This window comes from Ptiloglossa arizonensis, chromosome 1 (genome assembly GCF_051014685.1).
Source record: "Ptiloglossa arizonensis isolate GNS036 chromosome 1, iyPtiAriz1_principal, whole genome shotgun sequence".
In the NCBI taxonomy this organism is placed as follows: Eukaryota; Metazoa; Arthropoda; class Insecta; order Hymenoptera; family Colletidae; genus Ptiloglossa; species Ptiloglossa arizonensis.
The window spans coordinates 22,566,044-22,585,319 of NC_135048.1; the positions used below are offsets into that span (position 1 = coordinate 22,566,044).

Genomic DNA, 19,276 nt, shown 5'->3' on the forward strand with positions numbered 1-19,276 from the left:
GATCTTCCATTAACCTGGAGTACGCAAACATCGAGAACGGTTCGAAACGTTTTATCGAGGTACGAACGCGACGTTTTAACGAAGAGCCACCCATATCGCGCGCCAAAGTGGCACGAAAGAACCCCGAAATCCCACAATCTTTCCACGTGCGTCTTCGTAAAAAAAAAAGGAAACCTACAATAATTTCCGTCCAGCGAAGGAAACCCCAGAAACGATTAACCTCGAAAATAACACGAATCGCGAGCGTATCGCTATCTCCGTACCTCCGCACGAAGAATCGATCGCGGAATCGAGATCACGTCACCGGTAACGACGAAACCCGCTAATTTGTCCATTGCGGACGGCGGTCGAGGGAGGGGGAGTGGGGAGTGCAAGACGGTCGGGATCCCCTGGCGTTTTGATGGAAAGGAAATCGACGCCGGATGCACAGACGGGGGGCAGAGGGGGGCCGTAGTTGAATTATCTCTTCACGCTCGGACCCTGTCGAGAACGTTGCCGCGGTAATTACCGGGCTCGCGACGATATCCGGCTTGATATTCCGAATCCGGGGCCCAGTTCCCTCTCAGACCACTTTTCATGCCTCTGACCCCGTTACCGACCCCGCCCCCCTCCCCCCGCGTCCTCGACTTTTTTCGACACTTTACGCGTGCCTCTCGACCGACTCAATTTCCGACCAAGAAATATCCGACTGACTGACTGACGGGGCCCCGCACAATTTCGTCCTCCCCCCCTACCTGCCCCCCTCCCCCCAAAGTTTATGGTCGACTCCGCGGACCACGTTTCACTTTGGACGGTTGACGTGGAACACGCACGCAACCGGATTATTTATACGTTTATTTTCGCGGGATTACACCCGGTGCCCCCTTCAAGGGGGTGAAGGGGAGGGGGATGGGGGGCAGAGGCAATATAATAACGATAACAAGCTTTCAAGGAATTATTCTTAACGTGGAAGCGAACCGCGGGTAGAAAGTTTATAGGACGAGCAGGGGGGAACCATCGGAGGAAACCGATCGGGCTTAACACTTTTCGGATCGTTGATGGCACCACGGGTTCAACAATTTATCCATACCGGTACCCCGAATTACGGTACGGTGGCACGTAACTCCTCCGGGCCACGGTGACCCCCATGTCGAGGAAGTATGAAAGTTGGGAAAGACGAGAGGAATCGACGATCGGTACGTCGAGTGATTTACGGGTTTGTTGACGCTTTCGGATGGAATTACGGTCCCCTTCTGTAAATAAAGATCCACGATAATTGCACGAATGTGAAAATTAATGAAAGGTGTAAACGTAACGTAAGAAATTTACCGATGAATATATATATACATTGGGTTGTTCGGAGAGTCGTCTCGTTTTCCAAAATGGAGAATATATAATTTAATAAAATGTATATACACTCGAAAAAAATCGTGTTTCGTTTCCAGGAAAAACAAACGAAATGACTTTCCGAACAACCCAATATATGGTACTTCCTGGTATGTATCGTTACCAAAATGATGTATCAATTTTTCATTCATTTAATTTCTTACGTATTGATTGATTTATTTATTTTTTCGTTCGGTGTACGCTCGAAGAAGACGTGAAACAAAGGTCGAAACATCGACACGTTGTATAATATAATTTGAACGAAATTGTAAAGTCCCAGAAAGTGTGAAAATTAAAATTTTTGTTTGGTATACAAAGAAATAGGTGTGAGAAAAATTTACACGTTGGACACCGTGTAGAATGTGTATCCATGCGATCGAAATAAACAATTTTAAATTACCTGTATATGTACGTCTAAAAGGAAGAGCGATTTCTGAATCCAAAATTCAAAAAATTCAAAATAAAATTCTTTCGTAAGTATAGTATAAAAATTCAGTTTGCAAAAGAAGTGGTTATTAATTGAATCGACGAGTCGAAGAACAATCTCGAGAATCACACTTTGAATAATATTTCAAAACAAAAACACCTTTTTGCCCTCGTTGAACTCGAGGGACTGCCCAACTGTTAGGTACTTCTTCCGCACTGTACCGGATCCCAATGTTCAATTCCGTGCACTTTACGCATAGTTTCGAGATTACTCGAACGAGACTAATTTGATATTTGTACTTGTTCCGCGAGTCGTCGATTTAATTAAAATCCCCGTGAAAAAATCGGAAGGGCGCGTAACGTGCAGGGGCAGTGGTGTGAAAAAATGCAGCCACGATCTTTCACGAGCGAGTATCACTTATTGCAGCAACGGCAAACGGAAGATTGGCCTGCTGGTTACTTGGTAACTCAGCTAAATGTCAAGGATAGTTTGAATTATTCTTTTGCTTTTTGCGTCGTGGCGTTGCGAGCGAGCAAACTTTTCTAGGATACGAACCCTGCCGAAGGCGGTGAGTAACGTTCACGCGCAAGGATATTCATGCACCGATGATCCGCTCGAGCGGGGAAATTCGTTGTTTTTAATAGCTGCTCGCGGTATGCTAAGTAGAAGTTCAACGAGTTATCGTACAGCGTCAAAGACGCGCCATCTTTTCCCGATACCGATATTTATTGCATTCCCGAGACCGTACATCGAGCAGCGTTATATAAATTTGCATACACCCGTGCATGGTGTCGAGTATTATGCATTCGCGCGCATGCGTGGATCCGCGTCGATACAATCGCGCCTTTTCTTTAAACGGAACAATGCAAATTTTTTCATGTAAATCGAAACGAACATTCGCATAAAAGAAGTGATTACTCGGCGAGATAATTGGAAATAGAGCATGTTTAAAGTTGCGAGACGAGCCGGCGAGACCGTACGAGACTCGCGGACTTACGAGCAATCGGACGCATTGCAACACGGAAAAATTATACAACTCAAACGCCGTTTCCAATAGCGGAATATTCGCTCTTAAATACCTGCGACAACTGGATAAATTTACAACGCGGAGCAACGACAGAAATCGATTTATGCAGCACGGTTCGAGGTGTAATTTTGTTATTAATAATGATTTTATTAACGACACGAAACGTATAACGTTGAAGGTTATTCTTGGACGTATTCGATACGATTAAAGTAACGTCATCGAATCTAGACTCAACGGTGCTATAATTTCTCTCGATTATTTCGCTTTGTGAACATTTGTTGGAAAAATATTCTTGGAAGATTCTGTTTATAAAGCATACATTGACTCTCGTCTACCGATAATATACAAAAGTGACTGGCAATGGACAAGTAAGAAATAATTACGTAATTATGTTTTAAAGTCTTCGACACTTTGTATATTGTCAAGTATTGAATAAATAAGTGTTATCGATCTATTGACAATCATAATATAACAAAAGTGGCGAGTAAATCCGTCGGGCAATTAAAACTGTACAATATCTGTAAGTTCAGTAACGAGAATAATGATATTTAAGTAGTCCAATATTCGAATAGTGATAGTGAAATATTCAAATAACGATATCTGAATATCCGTAAGATGATACTCAAATATTCGAATAACTGTATTGGATTACTCGAGTATTCAAATAGTGGTATTCAAATACTCAAATATTTGAAGTACATAAGTGACACTCGAATACTCAAACATTCGAAGTATAATACATAGGTGACACTCGAATACTCAAACATTCGAAGTACATAGGTGACACTCGAATACTCAAACATTCGAAGTTTACTCGTAACATTCGAATACTCAAACATTCGAAGTTTACTCGTAACATTCGAAGTTTATTCGTAACATTCGAATACTCAAACATTCGAAGTTTACTCGTAACATTCGAATACTCAAACATTCGAAGTTTATTCGTAACATTCGAATACTCAAACATTCGAAGTTTACTCGTAACACTCGAATACCCAAACATTCGAAGTACATAGATAACACTCGAATACTCAAACATTCGAAGTACACAGGTAACACTCGAATACTCAAACATTCAAAGTACACAGATAACACTCGAATACTCAAACATTCGAAGTTTACTCGTAATATTCGAATACCTACAACAGTAATCAAATATTCAAATACTCGAATAACGATATTCGACCACTCCCACGCCCAAAGTTTCTCCACAACACGTCCACGAATTACTCAAACAGTTCCAAGCCCCGTTTGGACTTCACCGATAAACCACGAAGTTTGAGAAACACTGCTCCGTACCGTCGCTAAATTACAAAACCATTTCGAAGATGTTCCGGACGAAGTTATGTCTTCGTTCCTGTTGCAAAAACCACAAAGCCGCGAGTAACAGAGCCGTAACTCGTTACATCATCGATCGTAAGGGGATGCCATTTCGAGGAAGATTCTTTTCTCGCGTTACGAACGACACACGGTACCCCATCGACGATTAGACGAATTACGAGGACCTGGAGGAATCGTTCGATGGTTCTTCCCTCGGTCTCGATCGATCCTCGATCGTCCCCGTGAGCGATGAAAGGGCACAATGGGGCGCACCTCTTCGGCTCCCCCCGCGGCTCGGTTTCTCCTCCTCGCGGAGAACAGCCACGAACGATGTTTGCGCAACGCGATCTAGTTTCGTGGCGACGATAGAAAAGTGGAGGAGGTACGATCCGGTGGCCGAAGTTTCAGCAACGTCCAGAACAGGCCCGAGGCGAAACCCGAGTTCGGTCGAATCGTGAAGTTCGACGGTCTCGCAACGATTTCACGATGTAAAAGAAAAAAAAGAAAAAAAGAAAGAAAGAAAGAAAGGAAAAAAAAAGAAAAGGAATCCAACGAACCCGCCTCTCCCGATCGATCTCTCGAGGCGTGCCGCGAAGGAAACGGCCAGCGACGGAATTGGCTAACGAGAACCGATAAACGCCACGGTTTCTCCGAATTCGTATCCTTTCTGCGGTTCGCCGATCGACACCTGTTCCCTGCTTTTCCCGCCCGAGTCGATTATTCCCCGTGACTTCCTCCTTCTTGTTTTGGTCGGCGTTTCTTTTCGTTCCCCACCCCGTACCAGAGGCATTTTAACGAACCTCGGGGAAGCGGGCTGCGAGCACGATATCGATCGATCGCGTCGACCGATCGCGAGGGAAATGATGGAAATGGTATTCAATCGACGAACAACTCGCAGGAAATTGGACCAATCTTTATCCGTGAATCTCGTTTCATCGTGTTCCCCTCTTTCCGAGGAAAAATATATAATCGTGGGTTGTACGAAACTTTCTAAAAATGGAGCAAATGGTTCCAGAACGTGGAGGTTTTAGAAATTCGAATTGGTTCGTCTGAATACAGGTCGAAATGTAAGTGTACTCGAAGACGAACGAAACGATAGTACGTGGAAGTACTCGAATGGTTCGAATACCGAGGTATTCGAATATCAAGTGGGTGTGTAGTTTAGGGAGGAACGATGAATTTGAAGAATTTGAATTTCTGCGTTTATGTATCGAAGAGTCTCTTGAATTTATCAAAGAATTGGATTTAGAATGTATAACACACTGTACAAATATTATGAATATTCAGATACTTGATTAGTGCACAGAGTATTCGAATAGTATTCGAACGGTGTACGAATTGTATTCACCGAATACTCGAATCACTTTACTATATTCGAATATTCGAATATAGAAGAACTTGACGAGTGATCACTAATTTGAACATTCTAATATTTTTAAATACTTAAAAGCTCATCGAAGAAACCAAGGTCCGATAATATTGAAAACCTTGGGAACTGGTATAATGTGTTACAAGATCTAATACCTTCCTCTTGAATTTATTAAATAATTGGATTTAGAATGTATAACACACTGTTCAAATATTATGCATATCCAGATACTTGATCCAGGCACAGAGTATTCGAATAGTATTCGAAAGGTGCACGAATTGTATTCACCGAATACTCGAATCGCTTCAGTACTCGAATATTCGAATATAGAAAAATTTGACGAGTAATCTCTAATTCGAACATTCTAATATTTTTAAATACTTAAAAGCTCATCGAAGAAACCAAGGTCCTATAATGTTGAAAACCTTGGGAACTGGTATAATGTGTTGCAAGATCTAATACCTTCCTCTTGAATTTATTAAATAATTGGATTTAGAATGTATAACACACTGCACAAATATTATGAATATACAGATACTTGATTAGTGCACAGAGTATTCGAATAGTATTCGAACGGTGCACGAATTGTATTCACCGAATACTCGAATCGCTTCAGTACTCGAATATTCGAATATAGAAAAATTTGACGAGTAATCTCTAATTCGAACATTCTAATATTTTTAAATACTTAAAAGCTCATCGAAGAAACCAAGGTCCTATAATATTGAAAACCTTGGGAACTGGTATAATGTGTTGCAAGATCTAATACCTTCCTCTTGAATTTATCAAAGAATTGGATTTAGAATGTATAACACACTGTTCAAATATTATGAATATCCAGATACTTGATCCAGGCACAGAGTATTCGAATAGTATTCGAAAGGTGTACGAATTGTATTCACCGAATACTCGAATCACTTTACTATATTCGAATATTCGAATATAGAAGAACTTGACGAGTGATCACTAATTTGAACATTCTAATATTTTTAAATACTTAAAAGCTCATCGAAGAAACCAAGGTCCTATAATATTGAAAACCTTGGGAACTGGTATAATGTGTTACAAGATCTAATACCTTCCTCGAAGTTCGCAATAATCTATTATGCGGCAGAACAACGCCGAGAAACTCGATTCGATTCCTCTTTGAAAGCAAATTATGTCGTAATTACGCAGGCCACCAATGCGTTCGACTTGGTGGTCGTAAACGTCAAACGTCATAGACTTAATCGGCATTAAAAGCTCATTGATGAATTCTCGCAGTGATCGTTGTTTATAGTCGTCCCTGTCGACGTTTCACCGGGGAAACTAATGAATAGTAATAGCAACAGTAATAGAAATATTAATGGAAACAATGAATAATAAATCGACGGCGCAAAAAAATTCTAGCGAGCCCTCCAGCGGTAACTTTTCTCAACGGAAAGGTTAAACACGTCGGACTGAATTTGATTTTCAAATAAATTCTGTCCTAACGAGCTGCTCCGCGTCGTACCGCATTCGTCCGTTTAAAATTTAGCAAAATCTCTCACCTTCTTATTTTTTCCTGTCATTATATCTTCTCAGAACCATTAGGACACATTCTACTTTTCGTAAAAAAGCGGTGAATATTATTTGCAATCTGTATTAATTTTAAGAAGAAAAAAAAAACCATTCAAAACCATTAGGACACATTCTACTTTTCGTAAAAAAGCGGTGAATATTATTTGCAATCTGTATTAATTTTAAGAAGAAAAATAAAACCATTCAAAACCATTAGGACACATTCTATTTTTCGTAAAAAAGCGGTGAATATTATTTGCAATCTGTATTAATTTTAAGAAGAAAAAAAACCACCGGGTATTTTCAACAATGTTGTTGTAACAAGTATATCCGACTTAAGAGAATTTTGCTTCGTACGTATTAAAAGAAATTTCTATTTCTTTCCATCGTGAAAGTAATTTACAATTCTTTGATATTTCGTTTCGGGAGTTCCACGTGCAAAAGCTTTTTATATTTAGGTAATGTCACGTCAATAATATCAAATGTGATTTTATATTTTATATCTCAGAAATTACAATATTCGTCAAGAATTTTACATCGTTACGGTCAGAAAGTTTTTGTCAGAAATATTAGGTTGTTCGGAAAGTCATTTCGTTTTTTTTTTTTTTTTTTTTGGTGAAAATGAAACACGATTTTTTTAAAGTGTATAAACATTTTATCAAATTATATATTCTCCATTTTGGAAAACAAAATAACTTAGAAAACAACCCAATAGTACACGAAACCGTTTGAATTCTTTTGTATTGTGTTAATTAACGTTCATTCCATATGGAATTCGTTTTCCTTGCAAAAATAACGTCAGTATACTCTCAATAGCTATCTATTTACGTCTAGAGACACGTTGGCAATTTTGACAGGCTCGATCGCCGATACACTCGAACGATCAATGATAGCTGCCAATTCGACAAATTCAATGGCAAGGTGTCACTCGAACGAAAGAAGAGAAGAAGTTTAGAGTGGCAGAGAAAGCATACGCTTTTCGATATCCGGCTATCGATTCGCATCAACCTCGATCAATTGTTACCGAGTCTAATGCACCGATGTTGCAGCGCGTACACGTTCATAGATAGAAATCTACGTTTGCTAGAATTTTATCAACGGTACATTCTGTACTTAGAACGTTCCTCGCTTTTCATTTCACTTCGATCGAAAAGTAACATAAAACAGTACTCACGCTTCGTTGGATTCCTCTACACAAAAAGTGTATCAGTACATAGTTTTAAATAAATTCCAAGAATATTCGCGCGAAGTCTCCAATCTTAAATCTAATCAATCCCTCGAAAGCTTCGAAAAAAGTAATTTAAGGTAACACAAGACACAACCGATACGAGTCGTCCAAATATGAATAAATTACTTTGAAGAAGTAGTCTCGAATAATATTAGTGAAAGACTTCATTAGTAAAGAGTTCAATTCTACTCTGGAGGAGTCCAAATTCGAAAACAAACTAAACATCTCTGTAACTGACGTCTACAACGAAGTTTGAGAAACACTGCCCCTTCGAGGAATAAGGAAAAGACTGAATTCCTGGAATCTCGAGTTTCAAATTATCCACAAAACTATCAACAATGTTCCGAAGTGTTCGCGCGATCGTCGATGAATATTTTCAACAATTTCGAGCATCGTTCGAAAACAATTCGGCGATCCTGTACCACGACGAACAGCTGTTCGAGCCCCGGTCCGTTTGCTTCCATAACCGATCCCATCACTCGCGTTTTCTCTCGTTGGTGTACCGGTGTACACGCAACACGGTCGATAAAGACGTCGTCATCGTTCCCCCCTGGTTGTCATCGTCGTCGTCATCGTTATTATTACCCGGTACACCCGTCCGCGTTAATTTCAGTAAAAGCCTATCGTTGAGCCAGAAATCGAATGAATCCCAGGGGGCCGTGAACGTCGACGTCCGTGTGGCGGCGTGCCAGCGCGATCAGGACGGATGATCTAGTGCACGAGCGATTCCAGGACTCGATTTCGTAACGCGGAGAGAGACCGTTCCGTCCTCGGACATCCGGGTGCCGTGGTACGTAGTCGCGGAGCTGCAACGGCCCTCGATCAATTGTTATACACCGTGGCTGGCATTTAACCGCAGCGGCACGAAGCGTGGCTCGCGTCCGCACTGTTGCCGCATTAATTTGGTACAGTGCGTTGCAGTATGATAGCTCGCGGAAAAGAAGTTGCGCAAGCGTTGCTTATGCCTCATACCAGCCGCTGCGCCTGTGTGCAAAGTTTCTGGTCTTTATGCCTCCTCCCTCCACACTTCGCCCGGTGCCTGCCTCCTGTCTATCCTCGATTCCCCCTACACCCCCTCTCTGTCTCTCTCTGTCCTTCTCGCTTCGTCTGTCTCTCTATTTCCCACTCTTTCCACCTCTGTTTCTCTCTATTCGCATCCATCTCTATTTCTCTGTATTTCTCTCTAATTACGTCTGTCTCTATTCCTCTCTGTTCGCATCTATCCCTATTCCTCTGTATTTCTCCGCATTTCTCTCTATTTCTGTCTACGTATATCTGTCTCCGTTCCTCTCTGTTTCTCTCCGCATCTCTGCACATCTATCTCGATTCCCCTCTATTTCTCTCCGCATCTCTATACATCTATCTCGATTCCTCTCTATTTCTCTCTGTGTCTCTTTATATACATGTACATGTTGGCTATATATATCTCTATTTCTCTCTGTATCTCTTTATATATATATCTATATCTATATATCTCTATTTCACTCTATTTCTCTTTATATATCTATATCTCTTTATTTCTCTCTATTTCTCTTTATATATCTCTATCTCTCTATTTCTCTCTATTTCGCTTTATACATCTATATCTCTCTATTTCTCTCTATTTCGCTTTATACATCTATATCTCTCTATTTCTCTCTATTTCTCTTGATATATCTATATCTCTCTATTTCTCTCAATTTCTCCCTGTACCTCTCTACATGTTTCGATATATCTCTATTTCTCTCGTAAATCCCGGGATCGGGACCTCTCTCTTTCTATCCGTCGGTCGGCTAGAACCGTATCTCTGTTTCTTTCCGCGATGCGAGGTCTCACTCTGGCGCGGCCGCGTTCCTCTTTCCCGGCTCCTCTGTCTCCCGGTGTACGCGGTGCCCGATCGCTGTACCGGCTAGCCGACTCTGCCGACCGGCTATAGTGAATTTATACACAGCCACGGTGCGTTCCCACGCCTAGAGCATGCGAGAGAGCCCTGCTCTTCGGCCTAATGCCCGCGTGGTACCGATCCTATTCCGCTGGCCCGTCGCCTAAGAAAACGCTGGAAAATCTGGGACACGGTGTCGCGGTATGCGCCATTGTCCTCGGACTCTACGGGAGTCGATCCCGCGGCTGTAAATCGCCATTTTTGCCCGTCACGACGTCGATTTTGCAACATTGTCGCCGCTCGAGGCCGATCCGGTTTTCGTACCGGCGTCGCGACTCTCAAGACGTCGGATCAGGGTCGAACTCTTGGGACACCCTAACGTCTCCCGACAAATTACAAACGTCGGCCAGGAGGACACCTATGTCGCAAGATGCGCTCGGTGAAGGTTCAGTTCCGTTCGTCCGGGTGGTCGCGTTCACGACCGATCGGTATCGAATACTCGGGACTCCGTTGCCTGCTTGTTTCGTCTGTTGACAAATTACGGTAGCTACGCTTCGAGAAGTAAACTATCGGATACGGTGAACGTTTACGGGAACGCACACCTACGTTGCAACGTGTCCCGTCGAAGGTCTAGGTTCTATTCGTCTAAATGGTCGCGTTGCCGACACGATCGACTCGGGATCGAACTCTCGAGACTCTGGTATCTCGAGAATCCAAAACTTTGAAAATTAAAGTATAACGTAACGTGGACTTCGATAAGGACGTGTACTCGCAGAAGGTCCAGGTTCTATTTGCCCAAACGATGTTGTCGATGATCGACTCGAGGTGAAATTTTTAGAAGATTCTGATACCTCGATTACTTCGAAAACATTATCCAATCTAGCGTCAATATCGATAGCGTTGCGCCTACGCAATATTCGCGTCCCCGTGGTGTCGACATCCGGGTCGAATCCCCGATAGCCAGACGCATCGCGACAAATAATTGTACATTGGTCGTAGCTCGAGAACGAAAATATTCCAGCGGTATGTTTAGCATCGGTAGGAATGTAGGTACGTTGCACCGCGTACGATACTCACCGAAGGTCTGATTCCGTTTGTCCAGGTCGTTCCCCGAGTTCAAGGATGCGGTGGTCGAGGAGGCACGAGAGGTACCTCTGCTGAAACGTTTCACCCGACACCGCACCACGAGCACTGCCAGCCGCGCGAGGCCACCGGTAGCCTGACCCTGGAGGAGCACCAACCGCGAGGACGAAGTACTTAAAAGGTTCCATGGATCTAACGGAGGCATTCGCCCCGGGAGGGGGCGGGGAGGATCTGCCAAAGACCGACTTCTTCGACTTCGTCGTCTCCCCGCCGCCCCACTGCGCGTCCGCGGACGGCATCTCCGACGAGGAGAGCTTCCTTCATCGCACGACCTGCAGAAGCATCGGTTACCTCCAACAGAGCCACGAGGAGCACGAGGCGAGCCGCGATCTCCATGGTTCGCCGTTCATCAAGGAAACCAATAACAATACACTGACGGCCCTGCCGCCGGTATCGACGATCACGAGCTCCCTCGGCCATCATCATCACCATCATCACGTGAGGACCCATCACAACGCGTGCAACGTACAACCCAGCAACGAGCAGACACCGATGGACCAATCGGACTGCGACTACTGGGCCACCGACGAGAGCAAAGAACAGACCTGCAACATACTACTCGAGGATCTGAACAAGTACTGTTGGTCGGCTCACGCCAACACCCAGAGCCACGGAAACGACACCGTCGGCGTTCATCAGGGATCGAACGACCATCATCCGGGCGTTGGTCGAGGATGCGCCGCGAACGACCGACAGAACACCGACGGGGCCATTTACACGTTAACCGTGTTGAACAACGAGGCGAACTCGATGGACGCGTTGGACTGTTGCAAAAGTCCCGCACCTACGTCCAGCGATTCCTGGTCCCTGAGACCGAATCTGGACCTGGACGCTATACTGAGCATGGAACCGGCATCCACCGAACAGGAACACGACCAGACCACGAACGTGAGCGAGGTGTCGCGGACGGTGAACGACAGGTTTCACCCGGACCGTTTCTCCGTCGCTTCGTCGCAGTACACCACCGACGACAGCGGTTTCGTCGAGAGCAAAGAATTGTGCGGTCGGGGATCGTCCAACAGCGGGAATTGCGCGGGCGGCGACAACAACAACGACTGGAAGCTCTCGGACCAGAATCTCCAAGAGGCGGCCGCCGCGGCGGCGGCGGCGGCGGCTGCGGTCGCGGTTGGCGCCGGTGACTCGGCGGAGAGCCTTCTCAGAAGCGCCCTACAGGGCAAACTCTACCAAGGCCCGGCTCAAGTGGTATCCTCCTCGTCCCCGTCCAATCAGGGCTCCGCGATGCCGATACCGGTCACGAGTAACGCCGGGCTGCAGATTGTCGCCGATCAACAGCAGCAGCAGCAACAACAACAGCAACAACAGCAGCAACAGCAGCAACAACAACAACAGGACGAGTCCATGCACGGCTGCACCGACGAGGATCTGTTGCTCTCCCAGCTGGACCAGACCACTTACCGTCCGGGTGACTACGAAAAGTTGAAGAGCATAGCCAACGAGGTGGTGGAGTCCTACTGCAGCCTGGAGCCGGTGTGCAACGTCTCGGCGACCACCACGGTGATGTACACCCTGGACCCGACCAGCGGCAGCCTGGGCACCATCACCCTACCCGCGGATCTCGGTCAGGTGAGCACGGTAACGGTCGTCACGGCCGCCCAACAGGACGTCCTCCAACAGCAAACCGCTCCACGCGCCGAGGTCGAGCAACAACAACCGACCAACCAGCTCCAAATGGCACCGTCGAGAGTCGTCGCGACGAAAGCACCGAAGAAGTACTGCAGACGCGCCAATCGTAACAACAACAACGCGAACGCGGCCAGCAACGGGAACAGCGGGTCCGAGACAGGCGGTACGGTCGGTGGTCAGCAACAGGGAGCCTCCGGTGGCTCCCCGGGTAGCGTGCAACGCAAGGAACGCTCCCTCCACTACTGCAGCATCTGCAGCAAGGGATTCAAGGACAAGTACAGCGTGAACGTGCACATCAGAACCCACACGGGTGAGAAACCGTTCGCCTGCTCCCTCTGCGGCAAGAGTTTCCGGCAGAAGGCGCACCTGGCGAAGCACTACCAGACCCACGTCACCCAGAAGCCCAGCGTTCAGCAACAGGCGACCGGGAACAGCGGTAGCAACAATGGGAACAGCGGGAATCCGAGTCCGTCCGCCGAGACGACCACCACCACGACGAGCAGCGTGACGAACAGGAGTCAACCGCATCAGGTGGCGGTCGATCCCTCGGGGACCGCCTGCAATCCACCCAGTTAGTCGGGCTGGGAGGACACTGGCCGCCGATTTCTCGTACTCACCCGTCGATTTTCACGCACCACGATTCCTGCCGCCGCTCCTCCTCCTCCTCTACCTCCTCCTCGTCCTCCGTCCAACCCCCACCAATCTTTGCCCCCTCGGCGGCACGGTGCGAGTGTCTCGTCCTTCTACTTTCTCTTCTCTTGGATCTCTATTTCTGTCTCTCCTCCCCACCGCTATCCACCGTTTCTTCTTCTTTTTCTTCTTCTTCTTTTTCTTCTTCTTCTTCTTCGTCTTCTTCCTCTTCTTCTTCTCCCGATGTTTAGAGTCTTCGTTCACCGAGCCGAGCGGAGTGATTTACGACCAACGAGGTTAGAACCCGGTCACACGAGCGAACCATGACTAATGGCGACGATTGCGAGATCGATGCGTCTATGGACTGACGTCAGACAGCCGGCCGCTGACTCCGTCTCGCGATCGGCCCACTCGTCCTAGAACGAATATTAGCGCCAACGATGAACCTCGGGGAAGTAACTCCTCGGGATTCACCGATATATTTATACGGCGAGTTCTCGCGCTGCGCGATGGCGGCGAGACCGGCGCGGACTTTCGACGCGCGACGCGCGTCCCTGTCCTCTTGGCTCGCCGGCCGCAGCAAGGACTCGCTCGAACGCAGATTTAGCCGTCCACAGAGCCGCGAATTACAGTAACGTCCGCTTGCGCGCGCACGAGAATTCTCGGTTCTCACGTATCCGGGGTGGGTAGCGATTTTCTTCGAGGAAGTTGTTTCTTTTTATCCGGGCTCGAGACTCGTGTATACTCTCTTACGCGACGAGCGAACGGGATACACCGAGCAAGAGCGATCGAGACGACGAACGGTTTGTGTAACAGAACGAGTCGGCCATCGATGAAAATTCAAATTGCTGTATTTTTCGTTCTATCTTCGCGAGACCATCGCCAACGAACCGCCGAGACGTTCACGATGAAAATGAGTCCAAACACGACATTATTCGGGCTATTTTTAAACCTTTTGTCACCTAAAACGTGACGAAATATGGTTAAAAGAAATTATCATTTTTTTAAGGATTAAGTTCGATTGTATTTACACTAGCACGTTACTCTTTCGGTGGTAATGTTTTGTGTCTTTGCAACACTCTTTGTGTAGAACTTTCTTCATCTATGTAATATAATATTTATAAAGTGTCTTTCTATCGAAGGTGAACCTAACCTCGAATACTCTAGTAAAAGTTGTACGAACCATGGTCGTGTTTGGACTCGTTTCAATCGGAAGAACATCGTCGATGCGATCACCGGTACTCGCGGATGGATTCAACGACAAGAATACGTATTTTAATTTTCACGATGAAACTCGATCTCCCGTACGTCGAGGATCGTTTTCACCTAAGCGGGGAGGAATCGGTGTCGCGCAAGCGGGTGGTACTGTACGTCGTGAATTTATCCACGTTAGGACTAAGCTTCCAAGGCTTCCACGACAGTTGTTCCTGTCGCTGGTCGAGACTTCCGGTCGTGACGTATCACGTGTCGATGTCTCGACGCCTGAACTGCGACGTTTCAATTTCTGCGCAGAGACAAGTCGTTCCCAACCGGAAGCCTCGAGCGGCGACACGCGTATCGACGCGGTTCGAACTGATATTATTACGTATATGCTCATTCCGTTGATAAATTCACAAGGCAACATAACCTAAAGCGGACGACCGTCGGTCGTCATTTATTTTTCTACTCTCGTAATTAATCGGTCGAATCGTCGATCGACGGTGACTGCATTTTGCGCGAAGCGAACCCGGTGAAATTGTTGTTCCTAAGACGGCTGATTGCCGTCGAGAAACGAGCACGTCGACGACGATCGCGCACGGTCAACGATATTTAAATACCACTATGAGATATTAACGTTAAAGATATTTTATACAGAGGATTCTTCTTTTCATTGTTCTTTCATCTTCTTTTTATTGTGTTTTTATATATATATACATATATATATGAAAACGTATATGTATTTTATAGATATATCATACACACATATATATACATACATATACAAAATTGTTATGTCTATGTGTATAGATGTATGTGTACACGCAACATAGTAGATTAACAGAAGTAACATAGAATCGGTAAGTATCGGATTATCGAGAAAGAGGTATATAACGTTTTAAGTAATTAGTAGCACGAGCTGTGATTTAGATACATACTCAACGCGCGAAGACACGCGCGCATGCGCGTCCGTTCTATTGGCGGCGCTCGCGTGCCTCGGCGTCTGTTATTCGTAAGAGAGTGAAAGCGAAACGTTTCGACGGACGATTTTGCGAAGAATTCGATCCTTCGGAACGCCCATAGATCCGCGAAATTTCACGAAACTTTCCTCGTGGTCCCTCGTGGAAAATATTCGCTAACCATGTTCGTGCATCCGAACGATCGGAGACCTTCGGGCAGGTCGTGACTCCAGGGATGTTCGATTTCTCGCACACGTATCGATTTTGAATCGAAACGACCCGCGTGATCGACTCGTTAAAAAATCGATCCCTTGAAAATCGACTCGAAAAATCGTTTTCCGTAGTTGCTAACTGTATCTCACGTATACATACTTTGGAATCGTTAGGTTAGGTTTGTTTTATTTATATTTATAACATTACCGAAAGAGAGAGAGAGAGAGAGAGAGAGAGAGAGAGAGAGAGAGAGAGAGAGAGAGAGAGAGAGAGAAAGAGATACGATTAATCAGAAATCGAGCGGTAAAGTAATCACCGTTTTTTAGCCATTCGTTCGATGGTAGTTAATTCAAAAATAATGTGGTTCTTCTCACGATGTTTGGTTAGGATTTTCGATGTCTCTACGATTTTTATTTTTTTACAAATCTTTATTCCACGTATATGCAGAGGTGTACTTGTAAGACGAGTGAGTAAAGTACACTTACCGAACGCGCAAATGGGGGTACAGCCAAAGTGCTGTGTTACCGACCTAACCTCAATTGGCTCGATACGATCCGAGAATCTATTCAACAGTGTTTAACCAGGGACGAATTATCCTACGTGCATTCCAATCGTTCCTCGGTAGTACGAAATCGAGAGTAACGCGGACGCTCCGGCGAAAATACTTTGATCGAAAATAAAGAAGAGGAAATCCACGTGAGATAATGGCCGAAAGCCGCGTTCAGAGTTGACGGGAGGCTGGACGAATCGATTCGTGCCAGAATCGTTTTAAGAACTCGATCGACGCCGGCGGGAGATCGATTTTCTTGAAATCGATTAGAACCGATAAATATCGATTTAGAATCGAACATCCCTGCGTGACTCCAGCCGAAACAACCGATTCGATCCGAGCCTTTCGTGACGTCCAGCCGACCGATTAGGAGAACCGAACGCGCAACATTCACCACCGGTAGAACCGCGATGTTCATTTACAACTTTCGCGGTCGGACTTCATTAATTACTTTGAGCGACGGATATTAACATATTGTGAGCCAGAGACGCGTAAATATACGTTTTCCGTCAGCTGTTCTCCGCGCGACCGTGGACACCGCGAGAGGTCGATTATGGCGTTGAAATTATATATTCCTTTGCCGGGATATACAGGAAATGGACTAAACGACACCTGTGAAACGCGCCACGTGATCCGACCAGCACTCGGGTCGAGCCGCCATTTTTAAACTTCTGTCCTCCTTCGACTAGATTCGTACAACTTTTGAATAGTTTCGAATGGAATTTTAATAGTTTCTAATTTCGAAACATATTCCAATTGTTTCAAAGACGACGAAGAAGAATCAAATGTTGAAATGTTGAATAGATTTATATTTTCGAATAGCTTCCAATGGAATCTTGGCTCTTTCTTTTTTTCAAAGTGTCCTGTTGGGACTCATAGTATAAGAAACCTGACTGTCCAGGATGTAAAATATCCAGGGCAGTATTTGTTCAATTCAAATTATCAGACCCACCCTCCTATTTAACAGGAGTGACAAGTGGTAGCTTAACCTAACGTCAATGAAACAATTTATTGCATTTCACAGGTGTCCACAATTAATCCTCCTGTGAATCTCACCTCAGTTTCATAGATCTATTCGTGAAATTAATAGCATATAATTGGATTCAAATACTCCAAACTATAAATTAAAAAATAATTTCGTTCGACAACGACACTCTCAAGGTACCATTTATCAAAATTTGTCAAAATTAAAAAAACCAACGATCTCTCGTTTCGTTCACGGTTCTTCCTCGTGAAAGAAGGCAAGGAGTGCTTCCTTCGCATTTTTCCTTCAAAAATAAACAAAATCTTTCTTCCTGAAGTTTTCCACAGATTTCTGAAGTCTTCCTGTTCGATCGCGTTAAATTTTACACCTGTACCTTCGCGTACTATAATTTCGTAGCGCAACGTCTCAACGACCAGAAGGGTGGGGAAAAATTGAACGAAAACTACGTCGGTAAATAATGCGTTAATGACGTTCGCTCGTTCTTTCGTCCATTATCTCGATCCTCGTTACCGGTGCCTTAGAAATAAGTCTGAACACGCGTATTACTAAGTACGAGCCTTTTTCTTTCTCCTCGTTGCGAAGCTGCCTCACCATCGTCCCAGTGATCGTATTCGCGGGTTTCTCACGACGTTCCTTGCCAAATCGTAAACGAGAAGCCAACAGAAGCGACCGACGGAACGCAATTATCCCCTAGTTAATCGTGTCGGCGATTCGCGGTTCCGCCTGGCGTTTTCAAGCCGCGTTCACATTGTCCGATTCGTGGTCGTGAATCCCGCGACCGATGCGCTTCTTGTTCACACCCTGCCACCTCTTTTCTCAGCTTCTATGGTTCTGTGGCTCGCTTCGGTGTTTTATTTTTTTTTTCTTCTTCTTCTTTTGTTTCTTTTACTTATCCGTTTTTGTTTCTTTTGTATTTTTTATTGCGCCGTTGTGATGAGATCGACGCGAGAAACGGCTGTCTTCGTTAATGCCGTGTTTATATCTCCGCTCGTAAAGTTTCGTTTCCAATTAGCGTCGAAGGACGAAAGAGCAATATGGGACGAACTTCTTTCTGTAACGCGAGGGAACCGAGTCCGCGGGATTCGAATGACGGAATAGTTCAGAGTTCGAGGGAATAATATTCACGTTCCGTGCAAAATTATCCGTTCGTCGGTTTTCGTTCGAGAATACATGAAAACGATCATTTGGAGAACGCTTGTTTCGAAAGTACGGTTGAGAATTTTATTCGACGAGGTTCGAGAAACGGGTGAAATATCAATGGTAAATATTCGAAGAAATAAATATTCCTGTTCGTTCGACGTAAATGTAAATTTTATTTTTCATTTTCGATTAAAATTTTTTGCGAAAGATTTGAAAATAGGTGAAATTATATCGATCGAGTAACGAACGATCGATAAGAACACTTTAGAAGGTTTCATTCGATTGAACGGTTGTTTGGATTTTATATTTGTTCGGGGTAAACGTAATTTGATTTTCTAACGCGGATTAGAATTTATCACGAAGAAATAAGAATTGGTCTTTTATCGTCCGGTGACTTTTTGCGCTCTCGAGATCGTTTGCCAATGTTTTCCCGCGCGGACGATGAAACTTTTACGGCCCGATTCGTCGAAGCCATCGGTCCCTAGAAACTCCGCGCGAACATATCTGATCGAAGCGATATTCATCGCGTACTGTAAAACCTGTAATTTCTCTTTCGAGCGTAAACTGCGTTGCGATATAAAAAGATCGAAAGCTCGACCGCACGGCGAGTATCGAGAAAGAGAAATTAAATTTTTTACGATTACTTGCAACTTTGCGCGAGAGGTTCCGTATCGGAGTT

At 44.9% G+C, this 19,276-nt stretch overlaps 2 protein-coding genes across 2 annotated transcripts in view; both read left to right on the forward strand.

Moving 5' to 3' along the window:
• The window catches only part of LOC143151594 (uncharacterized), a 188,655-nt gene that overhangs the window by 104,029 nt on the left and 65,350 nt on the right, over positions 1-19,276 (forward strand). The gene's annotated exons all lie outside the window — the stretch shown is intronic.
• Positions 11,406-13,672, forward strand: LOC143148879 (uncharacterized). Its single transcript, XM_076315671.1, has one exon. The coding sequence runs from the start codon at positions 11,406-11,408 to the stop codon at positions 13,497-13,499; it is 2,094 nt and encodes a 697-aa protein (XP_076171786.1). The 3' UTR covers positions 13,500-13,672.

Coding starts and splice junctions, on each gene's coding strand:
- LOC143148879 (XM_076315671.1), top strand. CDS start 11,406: ATGGATCTAACGGAGGCATTCGCCCCGGGAGGGGGCGGGGAGGATCTG.